This window comes from Giraffa tippelskirchi, chromosome 1, assembly GCF_054371585.1.
Source record: "Giraffa tippelskirchi isolate mGirTip1 chromosome 1, T2T-mGirTip1v1.2.pri, whole genome shotgun sequence".
NCBI lineage: Eukaryota > Metazoa > Chordata > Mammalia > Artiodactyla > Giraffidae > Giraffa > Giraffa tippelskirchi.
This window is the reverse complement of record NC_137275.1, coordinates 65,654,655-65,666,873: the sequence shown is the minus strand read 5'-3', so window position 1 is coordinate 65,666,873 and position 12,219 is coordinate 65,654,655. Positions and strand designations below refer to the sequence as shown.

The 12,219-nt window shown below is 42.7% G+C and overlaps 1 protein-coding gene across 6 annotated transcripts in view; it reads left to right on the top strand.

Moving 5' to 3' along the window:
- Positions 1-10,171: 10,171 nt before the first annotated feature.
- RBPJ (recombination signal binding protein for immunoglobulin kappa J region) overlaps positions 10,172-12,219 on the top strand; it is a 228,212-nt gene continuing 226,164 nt past the window's right edge. For all 6 annotated transcript variants that reach the window (XM_081534401.1, XM_081533416.1, XM_081534742.1 and 3 more), the window contains exon 1: positions 10,172-10,312. In XM_081534401.1, coding sequence (XP_081390527.1) covers positions 10,281-10,312 — 32 coding nt within the window. In that variant the 5' untranslated portion in view covers positions 10,172-10,280. The remainder of the gene's footprint in view (positions 10,313-12,219) is intronic.

Genomic DNA, 12,219 nt, shown 5'->3' with positions numbered 1-12,219 from the left:
CTGCACTACTTGGGAAGCCCAACTCTAGTCCCCTCCAACGATCAAATACAAAACACAGCTTTAGATGAGAGCAAATACTCCTTCCAAGACATAAAGATGCACTTGCCGGCCCTTATTTACAGGTGTACTAACACTGGAAAACCCATGTTCCCCACCTCTGACAACTCTGAGAACAATGCCAAAGGTTTCCTGTAATGAAAGGGACTAAAAATACTTTTTGATGATGGAGAGAGTGGAAGTTGAGCAATGCCGACTGAGCGAAATACGGAAATGATACCAAATGGTCCCCAAGCAGCCAAGCAAGCAGCCCACCTGGCCTTTGATCTCTCAATCTTGCCCCAAGACTCAGTGCGTCTTGTTTTGTTCCAGGAGGCCATGCTGTGTCTCTGTATTTGCACGCTCCAACTAATTTTCTAGAGAAAAAGTTAGTCAATCATGACTAATGCTGAGTTACAGCATTAGAGGGTTGCCAGCAAATCGAACACCTAAATAATATAACTTTCTCTTCTTTGCAACTCTTTGAAAGAGAGTTCAGAACTGGGAATTCGTTTGGTGCTTTGGGGACTCAACAACCACTCCCATATTTACTGCCAAATTATTGTTATCATCAGATAAATTTCATACACCGTCATATTTTTTGTTAAATTTAACCATTTTGTTAAACTATAGTGGGATGGTTTTTATGGTTTGTAAAACTCATCATGTGTATTACGTCCTCTTCCTCTCATCCCTACTCAGTGAGAGACAGTCAGTATACCCACCACAACCACCCCCTTTTACAGATGAAGAAACTGAGGCACTAAGCAGTGAAGAGCTTACCTGAGTTCACACTGCCGGCTGATGACAGCTTTCTGATGGTGCACCAGCCCCACCTTTCACTCCTCCCGGCTGATCCCTTGGAATTCCACTCTACTCTCTGTCTGGGGCATCCTCGTCGTTATAAATCTTCTCTGTTTATAATGGCTGATCTCCAAAAGAAGCCTCAGCCTGGCCAGGAGGAGCCTTCTCTTTCTCTTTGCAAGTAAGTTTTTCCTCTTCTGTCTGGAAAAGGTGGCTCGGCAGCCAATTCAGTGAGCAGTTCAGTGATTTAGGAACAAATATGTGGTACAGTCTCTCCAGACGTGGAGCTAAATAAGGCACAACTAGACTTTTTTTGGGTCCGACACCGCTTTAGGCCAAACGAGGGGGAAAGGGAGCCCCAAGTGCACTTGCAAGAGAAGTGATAATATTCTGATTCAAGAATGCTTACTATGTGCAGGCACTCTCTGGAGAGGACTCAGGATGACTAGCTGGTCAATTGCATGAGTATATGATAAACTATTACAGTTTTCTCCCCTTCAGTTCCCCCCTTGCAGGAGGATTTTCCACCCTTGCACTGTTGAACTCAGGTGTGGCTGTATGACTTATGTTGGCCAACAAAAAGTACACAGAGGTGACACATGTCTCCCAGCTCGTGTTGGGCTTCTCTCTTCCATGTGCCACACAGACAGGCAATATTCCAGAAGAGGCTGCCCTGAGTCCCAGAGAGGGGTGGAGAAGCCAAGCTTCGAGCCAGTCCATAATGGCCATGTAATTTGAGCAAGCACTGTTTCTCTGCCATGTGGTAAACCACCGATGTTTCCAGATTGTTGTTACAGCAGCAGGATCTAGCCTCTCCCAACTAAGTAAGTTTGCATGCGATCCCACAGCTAGTACATGACTGAGGCCACTCACTCAATCCAGCATTGAACGAATGCTTACTAACTTGTATTAACTATGCTCAGTGCTTGCCGTATATTAATTCATCCTCACAATGACCCCATAACCTGTACATATAGTTGTTACCCCAATATTTCAATCAAGGACATTTCGGCTCACATAGCTTGTAAGGAGCATAGCCAGGACTTGAACCTTTGCTCTGAATTCATGTCCCAGTTTCATAATTCCTAATTCATGTTGACTCTTTGTTCACTTATTCAGGACACAGATCTTGAGAAATTGAAAAGAGCAGTATGAATGTGCCGACCACTGTCAGACTGTCAGATGGTCCTCATGTGCTTATAAAGTCAAGAAATAATGTGAACTTCCCCAACTTATGAACAATCACCAAAGGAACACCCTGTGGGTGAACAAAGGAGGTGGAAGTATTTAGCACTTCTTCAACACTCCTCCATTCCCACTTAATTCCTTCCTCAGTTCAGAAATTGTGCTCAGCTACTGACCCAGAGTTCCTACCTCCCTCTGTTGTTAGCGCACAAAAGGCATACAAACTACCTTACACCCGGACGATAGGCCAGCAGTAGCATGGGGAACAAAAACAACAAAGACTTTGGAAGGAAACAGATCTGACTTCAAGTTCTGACTGCTACTTCCCAGATTTGGGACCTTAGGCAAGTTGCTTAGGTAAGTCTGCACCTGTAAAATGGAATTAATAAGATAATCATGCCAACCTCACTGGACTACTGGGAGGAGAAAATGGGATCATTTGATAAATACTTTAGCTGGGGCCTGACCAATAACAGGTGCTTGATGGATGGTAGCCCCCTTAGGAGTTTACCCAAAAACCATCATGTGAACCCTCCACTTTCCAGTCTACCCTTGCCCTTTGCCCCTAACCCACCCCCATCCCCCCAACACATACCCCTTCCAGCTGAATCCAAAGGAGCTGCTGGCTCCCAGATGTGTTTGCTGACCTGATTTGGACCTGAACACACATCTTTGCCCTGAGAATGTGGCTTGGAAATGAAGATTGAATGTCTTGAAAACTGAGCTGGGCTTAAAGAACATTAAGAGTTAAACTACAGACACATTTGGAAACTAATTCTTCTTTTTTTGGAATATCACTTACAGGGGAAAATGCAAACCATGTTCCAAATACTCACTGCCAAGCAAAGATATGGCTCATAACCCTTTGGAAGTGAGAGAGAAATACATGTCCATGTACGTATTTATACCAACTATTTCCTCTTATGCATTTATTCCAATCATTTAACAAAAATTACACATTTTGACCATGCAACAGTCCTACAGTTAACAAAAATTTTAAAGTGACCAATAAAATACCATTTCCATCTTTTCCTCAGCCCTGAATTCAGTCCTCAAGCTGAGGTGTTGAGCAGGGGATCCAAAAGTCAACTGGAGGCCCATGCCTTCTGAGTCACTGATCGTCTCACCTTTTCCTTAAGAGAATCAGAGCAAGGAACGCTTTTAAATATACAACTCTTTCCATAGTGAAGGTTCAAAGTCAGGGCTGAGAAACCTCAAAATTTCTTCAATGAAAGTGCAGAGGAAAGAAGTTCCATGTGACCTTTGGCACACTGACATTTTCTCTTCATTCACAAAATTGACCAAATTGAGAAGACAGCATGGTGGGTGTTTCTTCATCACATTATGCATGTAATTTAGTGTCTCTCCTGGATGCAAACAAGTATCACTGAGAGGCCAAGAAGGGCAGAAACAGGGCCCAAGGACTCACACAGACCTGTGTTCAAATCCTGTTTCTGATATGAACAACTTCTATGATGGAGGCAAGAGATGTAGCCTATGGACTGTATTTCCTCAACAATCAAATGGGAAAAATAATTCATACTTCACAGAGCATTGTGAGAATTTAAGATATTGTTCAAAAGCATCTGTGCACAATAAGTATTCAAGGAACGACTACTGTCATCTTTAGTAGAATCTAAGGTCAAGTTGGCAATCTGGTGTTCGGAATAGTGGCTGAAAAAGACTTGCTTTTCAAAAACCCATTAGATGGAGTTTCAAGCATCAGACTAAGAATTTATCCAATTTCTTTTACTCTTTACACATTTCAGATTTACTCTAAAAAACAGGGAGTTGGGATTTCTGATTAAAACTAAATCTTCTTACAGATTAAATTTATTACAAGATGCCTATTTACTTTTTAAGTAAAAAATGAAAAGATTTTTTAAATTAATTATGCTGCTTTAGGGAATATGTAGAGACCATTATAAAGTGGTATGGATTGCAAAAAGCGGCCGTAAATGTCTATAATCCCTGTATGCATTCTTCATTGTAATATAATTTTGTTCTTCCTCCCACCTTGAGGTAGAGTTTATCTAAGCCTGTTTAGCTGTGTAATTCACTCGGACCAATAGGTCAAGAGCAAATGTGCTTTAGACAGAGGCACACTGGTGTCTACCCTCTCTTGCTTCCCTGAGACCACCACGTGAAGAAGCGCAGGGTAGCCTAGCAAAGGATAAGAAGTCCCATGGAGTAGCAGTAGGTTTCCCTGTGGGTGTCAAATGCTAACTTTCAGATGAGCAAGTGAAACCATTTTGGATGATCCAGCTTCAACTAAGCTACCACATACCTGCAGCCATAAGACTGACCCCAAGTGAAACCAACAGATGAACCATCCAACTGAGTCCAGCCCAAATTGCTGACCCACAGAATCATGAGCAAGTGGGTTGGCCAAAACGTTCATTCGGGTTTTCTACATCTTATGGGAAAATCTGAACGGACTTTTCGGCGAACCCAATACAATAAAGTAGTTGTTGTTTTAAATAGTTTTGAAATAGTTATACACAAAAGGTAAGTTTTGCACAAAGTCTTTCACCAGCAGTTCTGTGGGCATCTGCAAGGTTCACAGTACATCCTCAATCTCTAGGCACTATCCCCTAAGTCACAGTGTCCTTGGTCATAGTTTCTTGGTTAAGGCTAAATCCTGTCTGAGATTGGACCTAGCCCATTCCCTCTCACATCACAGCAGTGCTTTAGATAGCTGGCCCCCTGACTGTCATTGCTGAGGGTCCAGGTTTGCCTTGGTTTTGCTCTTTTCAAGGTCTGGTTATTCCAGTTTCTTAGATTTGATGGACTTCCCTGGTATTCTTCAGATAAATGCCATTTCTCCTCAAGAGAGTTAGCTTTGGTTTCTCTTGCTTGTACACTCCCTCCCCCACAAAATTCTTTTTAAAAATTTTTGCTGAAGTAGGGCTTCCCTGGTGACTCAGTCTGTAAAGAACCTGCCTACAATGCAGGAGACTCAGATTCAATCCCTGGGTTGAGAAGATTCCCTGAAGAAGGAAATAGCAACCCACTCCAGTATTCTTGTCTGGGAAATCCGATGGACAGAGGAGCCTGGCGGGCTCCATGGGGTCTCAGGCTCCATAGTCCATGGGGTCTCAAGAGTTGGACATGACTTAGCTACTAAATCACCAACACCACCACACTTACATATAAGTATGTAAGTATGTAATCACCACCATGATTTACAATATCATATTAGTTTCAGGTGTATAGCATAGTGATTCAGTTTCCATTACAAGTTATTACAAGATATGGGTATAATTCTATACCCATATCTAGCAGTGTAGTATATAGCAGTGGTCCCCAACATTTTGTGGGGGGGTGGGGGATGTTCAGGCAATAATGTGAGTATGGGGATGAAGCAGATGAAGCTTCTCTTATTCACCCACTGCTCACTTTCTGGTGTGCAGCCCAGTTCATAATAGGCTGTGGACAGTACTGATCTTTATCTCTTAATCCCATAAGCTCCAAACTCTTAATAAAGTCCCCTCTGAAGAGTTTGACCCTCCATGTTCCTGAGGAAAAGGTAGTCAGTGAGGATGCTTGAATGTTTCTTGTACACAGAACACCACACTGGCCTCTGCAGAGGAGGAAAAAGTAAGGAGTCGGCACCAACCTCGCCCTTGTGGATTCTCTAATGTAACAGTCCTCCTGGCTCCATTTTCTGCCTGCTTTTCCCCTTGATTTGTAGACTGGCAACTAAAGAGAATTCTGCCAAGTCAGTACACTTTAAATTATTCCTAATTAACTTGAATTCTAAGATCATGTGTCATCCTTGGCTTTACCAGGAAAACCCACATCAGATCTGATTCTTCACTACTTGCCTAAGGCCATATCCTTGGAAGATGAGGAACTAAAAATCACTTCTCTTTCTGAGTATCTGACAGCCCAAAAGGGATCTAACGCTTTTCCTTGTAACTTTTAAGAAGATTTACTTATTCTCTCTCCTTCTCTCTCTTTTCTGTGCTCTCTCTCTCTTCCACCTTTTAGAATTCAGGTAATATAAATAAGAAAAAACATACATCATACTAATCATACTTTCACTTTCACTTTTACTTGGGAGGGGAGGGCTTAGAAGCCACCTGAGAGTGAACTTCTTTGTTAGAAGAACTGTGAGACCCTGAAAGAAATTTCATGGAAAAGCAGAGGGGAATAGGAAGGGAGAATAGAGACTCTTCCATGCCAGGTGCTTTTATAGTCAGAATTCAAACAATCCTATGAAGGAGACATAGGTATTCTCATTTTTCAAAGGAGGCTACAGAGGCCTGGAGAGGTGCAGGAGGATGCCCAAGGTCACAGATCCTTAATTCCAGTTCAGGTTTGTGGTCATTCATATTTCTGCTTTTTCTACTCCCTGCCTGCTTTTCCAAGAAGAAAGCAGTGAAAGCTGAGTTGGGGAGTTGTGCTGGGTGGTGTCATGCCCCTTATTATAGTCACTGGAAATGAAAACTCCATGTTCTTCCCTGCCTACCAAGATGAGTCTATTTCAGTACTTTCCAAAAAGCAAATCTACTTTAAAGTTGCCTCTGTGATAACAATAAGTGAATATCAATAAATATTCCACAAAAAAAGAGGGATTCCCCCAGTAAATCAGATTTGAACTAGTTTCTTTACTACTGGACACCTCTGAATCTTTAGTACATTTAAAGTGAATCTCCAGGAGAAGATACAGGGTGATATTAGTTATGGTCCACCTTAGGCTGCCATAGCGAAGAGACTCTAAAATACAAGGGCCAGAATAGAAGTTAATCTCTCTTTCATTTATCAATACAGAGAGTGGCCCAAGGCTGGCTAAGAGGCTCTCCCATTCTCAATACATGGCTTCCAAGATAGCACCAGTGGTTACCATTTCTCAAGCAGTAGAAGTTGAAATAGAGAGTTTAAGGCAAGAGGCTTTCCCTTTAAGGAGATAACATGGAATTACACCATCTCTTGTGCTTACATCCCACTGGTCTGAACTTGGTCATATGGACACAGATATAAAGGAAGCTAAGAAATGCACTCCGTGGTTAGGTACCCAAGTGTCAGGCCAAAACTCAGAGCGTTTTATATCATCAAGGTACAGAAAGAGAATAAACACCAAAGGGAAAATCAGCAGTTTCTTATTGTCCCCAACTCTACTTACAAAACTCATCTTTTTAATGCAATGTTCTTCAGGACTGGTACTTCGGTAAATACTTCCTATGTAGGGTTGTTCACGATGCAGTGACAAACAACCTCAAATCTCGGATTGAGTTGTCCTGACTTTCAAACGACATCAGTTTAGTTCTCACTCTACTGTGTGTGCATAGTGGGGAGAGGGATAGAAAGAGAGGGTCTTTTCTTCTCTCTGAGAAGGAGGCTGCTGAATGAAGGAGCTGTCATCTAGCACAGTCCTGATTTCCAAGGTAGAAGGGAAAAGAGTGTGGATGAACCATGTACCACTGCATCCAAGGGCAAGAAAATCAAAGTAGAGCCTGATGGTATTTCACAGCCTCTCCTTCAAGCCAGGCTTTGCTCCCAGAATTGGGATGGCTTAGACAGATCCACTTGTTCCCCTGCAGTGCCCCGAGTCTGCAGAGGAGAAAGGGGCTTCCTTCTGTCTCCCTGGCCCTGATCTCCCACCTTGTTGTGATGGTTGGAGTACCAAGAACAAGCTCCGGATGATTATGGTAATGACTCCTCTCTCTGTATCTACTCTCCCAAGAAGCAGAGACTGTTTTTCCAGCCCTTGAATCTGATCTGGGCTTGTGACTTGCTGAGGAAAGAAGCTGAGGTCCCTCCAGGGCAGCCCGTTTCAGCCACCCCAGTAGCTGACTGCAGATACATGGCTGAATCCGGCTAAGCCAAGTCCGGATTGATGACCCACAGCTAGATAAATGGTTACTGTTCTACAACACTAAGTTTCAGGTGGCATGGTACATACGAAAGCTAACTTGCATAGTGATTGAAGCTGAAAAGGAATTGACTAAAAGGTTGTATTCTCTGAAAAACCAAGGCACTTTGAGGTTTATAGGCTATGCCCAGAATGATGCTGTAGAACTGGGCTGGCACTGAACACTATACCTGCTGCTGTGGACATCAGCAATGAGACCACGCTGTGTCCTAGGACCCTGGACCCTGGTGGCAGCCATTGGGACCACTTAGGAAAGTGGGTTGGACTTTCCTGGCCGTCCAGTGGTTCAGACTCTGCACTTCCAATGCAGGTGACACGGGTTCAATCCCTGGTTGGGGAACTAAGATCTCACATGCTGTGTGGTACAGTAAAAAAAAAAAAAAAGGTGGATGGAGTTGTTGACACCTGTCCCCAGAATTAGCTCACATACAGGCAAGATGGGGCTTCCCTCACAGCGCAGTTGGTAAAGAATCCATCTGTGATGCAGGAGACCCCAGTTCAATTCCTGGGTCGGGAAGTTCCGCTGGAGAAGGGATAGGCTACCCACTCCAGTATTCTTGGGCTTCCCTTGTGGCTAAGCTGGTAAAGAATCTGCCTGCAATGCAGGAGACCTGGGTTTGATCCCTGGGTTGGGAAGATCCCCCAGAGAAGAGAAAGGCTACCCACTCCAGTATTCTGGCCTGGAGAATTCCATGGTCTATGCAGTCCATGGGGTCACAAAGAGTCGGACACGACTGAGCGACTTTCACTTCACTTCACTTCACAGGCAAGATATCTACAAAATAAATATTAATAACACACAAAGGAAAGGGCAATGAACCAACAAAGCAGGAGACCTGGAGCTAGGGTCCAGGAAGCCCCCATGGTGTTGGTGGTGGTGGTTTGGTCACTCAGTTGTGTCCGCTCTTTGCAATCCCATGGATTGTAGCCCACCAGGCTCCTCTGTTCATGGGATTCTCCAGGCAAGAATACTGGAGTGGGTTGCCATTTCCTTCTCCAAGGGATCTTCCCAACCCAAGGCTCTCCTGCATTGCAGGTGGATTCTTTACCAACTGAGTCACCAGGGAGCCCTATGGTGTTGCTAGACATTAACACTTAAGTAGCTGCAACAGGGAAGTTTAGCATAAGAATCCTGGGGCAAGAGCCAGGGCACTTGGGCAACATCTCTGTACCAACCACTGCAAAGCATTACAAAGTTTTAACAACTGGTAATACCACACCAGTGCATACCATGGTCCCCTGCTAATTCAGTCTCTGGCAAGGCGACCAAAATTGCAAGCTTGGCTTAGATTAATCAAGATCCACCCCCCATCTTGATGAACTGGGATTATGGTCACCTTTTCTGGGCACACAGCCACTCAGTAGGTGAACAAAAGGATAAAATCAGGGCTTCACCAATAAGGAAGGAGGTGATAAGGGAAGATAAATCAGCAAAAATGATCATTAGTATCTGCAACACACGACAATTCCCAACTGATAAGATGGAGTGAGATATGCAGGACAGGGCAGCTCAAGGCCCTAGAGGTTGATCATTAGTGTACCCTGGAACACAGTAAGGGTCACAGAGGCCCAGGGTAACCACCGTCCCAGTATACCTGTATCAGGGGTTTGCCAGGATGTGAGACTTTGCATGCTAAAGCTGACAAAGCCTGGGACAAGTTGGTCCCACTTGATCACCAAGGTCAACTTGGTCGCAAGGTCAACTGGTCCATGGTCTACATGATATTACTTAAGAGGAGTTAGAAGGGGCCAGAGAATATTCTTCACCAAGATCACACTGCTAATTCATTCATTCCTTTTCTTCAGTAAGTCACAAGTTCAATGTCAATTACGTTTTACACTGTGATATTTTCCTTATGATTTTATGGTTAAGGCTCTGTCTAAGACTGGGGGAATCCATTTCACACAACAATTTCAATTCAACAGAAATCACTGAGGTCAGGAATATCAAGGCAGCTCTGAAACATGAAAGAAAATCAAATTAACCTAAAGTAGCTGTAACATCATTTCTCTCCCTTATCCTGTTGGTAATTTGTTTTGCAGCTTATATTTACATATAAAAATCATGCCTCAGATTTCAGGATAAGCCCAGGAAAAACAAGAACTAGGAAAGATTATTTCTTGTTTCCCTTTACAGATTCCTCTTCAACCAGAGAACTTCCGAACCCTCCACCCCATAAAAAGAAAAAAAAAAAGCCTGTGTCTGCATTTTTCCCCTAGACAGAATGTTGACTTTCTTCTCTTCATTTTGACACTTTCACTTCCTTTGCTGCAAGGTGAAGTGGGCACCAGAGTCAGGGTGCCCGAGGCTCTCTCTGCAGCCTTTCACGTCACTTGAGCCTCCAAGAAGAATCTGTGTTAAGAGTTTCTCTTCAACATGATCGGACTGCTCTATCCAGCGTTGTTGAGGTGAGTGAATCCTCTCATGAATTCTCGATTTCACATTGCCCATGAAAATATTTACTATGCTTTCGCTTGTGATTTATGGATCCATAAATTGCTTTTTGCCACTGCGACCTCAAGACACGGTGAACTAACCCTCCTCTCCTCTGCTACTTCAGTCACCACCCGGGAGTGTTCCGGTCACCTCCTCTCTGATGCAGCCTGAGATTACTTAGCAGAGGCGGAGGCTAGCTTCAGAGGATGAGGTTTCTATGCTCTCCCTGCCTCTGAGTGAGCAGCTCTGCTTCATAGGCCCTGCCCCATCTTCTCATGCTTTTCTAACTCCATACTTACTTTCACTTACCCTAGCAGAGAAAGACAAGTTTTCTGGAATCAGAGACCTATTCCTTCTAGGCGGTTTAAATTTTAGAAGCTTCCTTTTAATAAGGTCCTCCAGAAATACATCTGTTGGTAGCTGATACTAATCAAATTCCTGGTTTATTTGAAAGTGGGCAGCTTTCTCTCAGTACAATGTTGGGTTCTGCTGGAGATACAGAAGGGCCTGCAATTTACTTGCTATCCTCAAAATTATCATCTATTGGAGACAACTGAGTACCTACTATATACTGTGTGAAGGGTTTCCGAGCTCTGGATCCCAGGGCAGGGATTGGGGATGGAGTTATGACAAAAGGGTCACAAATCCACAGATACCACAAGCATTACCTGTACATTTTCATCCTCTTCTTATCCAAGTCTTTATATGACAAATATCTGCTGAGTGTTCATATGCATGGCTGGTGGAATAATGTTTTAGATACGTCTGTGTATTTTTCAAAAGCATTTGGATGCAGTTGTAATCGATTAAATATAAATCCATTTAAAGCGTTTTCTGGGTTTGTAATGTCCTACTGTCACTGAGTATTTTCTCAGTCAGTGGATGCCAGAAATTCATTATCATTGTGGAACTACATGAAAAGAGCTAACATTTTAAAAGGTTTCCTTAATACCAGAAAACATGGGGACTTCTGCAAAGGAAAGCTAACACAGTGCATAACAATACCAGGTGTGGGGCTTAACACAGTGCATAACAATACCAGGTGTGGGGCTTGTAGGAGAGTAGCTCAGAGACTACAGGCAGAAAACAGAAAACCTTGGAAAAACCGGGAGGTATGGGGAGAAGCACAGAAGGCATCAATCTTGTGTTTGAATAACCCCTACATGTCCGTCTATGGTCGGAAAAGGACAGTTCTCTAAATAATGCATATAAAGTCTTTCTTTTAAAATGATTTAGTGACATATTATATTATTTTATATAATTATTATATACAACATATAATAAATCCAGAACATTCAAATCTTCACTGCCCTGAACAATCCATTTAGCTCCATTTCTATAGACTTAAGTTTTTCAAAAGCAAAATATACTATAATTCTCCATGCCCATGGTTCTTTACACTTTCTCAACTGCTTTCCCTACACACTGTTTGATTGAACATCACCAAATCTATGAAGTGTGAATAAGACAGGAATCATTATATAATATAATTGACATACAGCACTGCATGAGTTTCCAGTGTACAGCATAATGATTTGACTTACATGTCATAAAATGATGACCACAAACAGTTTAGTGAACATCCATTATTTCATTTAGATGCAACGTTAAAGAAATAGAAAACAAATTTTTTCCTTGTGATGAGAACTGTTAACAATTTTGATATATCACATACACCAGTGTCAATTATATTTATCATATTGTCCATGACATCCCTAGTGCTTATTCCTTTATCTTATAACTGGAAGTTTGTACCTCTTAATTGTCTTCAGTCCATCCCCTTCCCCCAACCACAAATCTGATCTCTTTTTCTATGAGTTTCTTTGTTTTTGAAATATAACTGACCGATAGCATTATGTTAGTTCCTGTTATATAACAT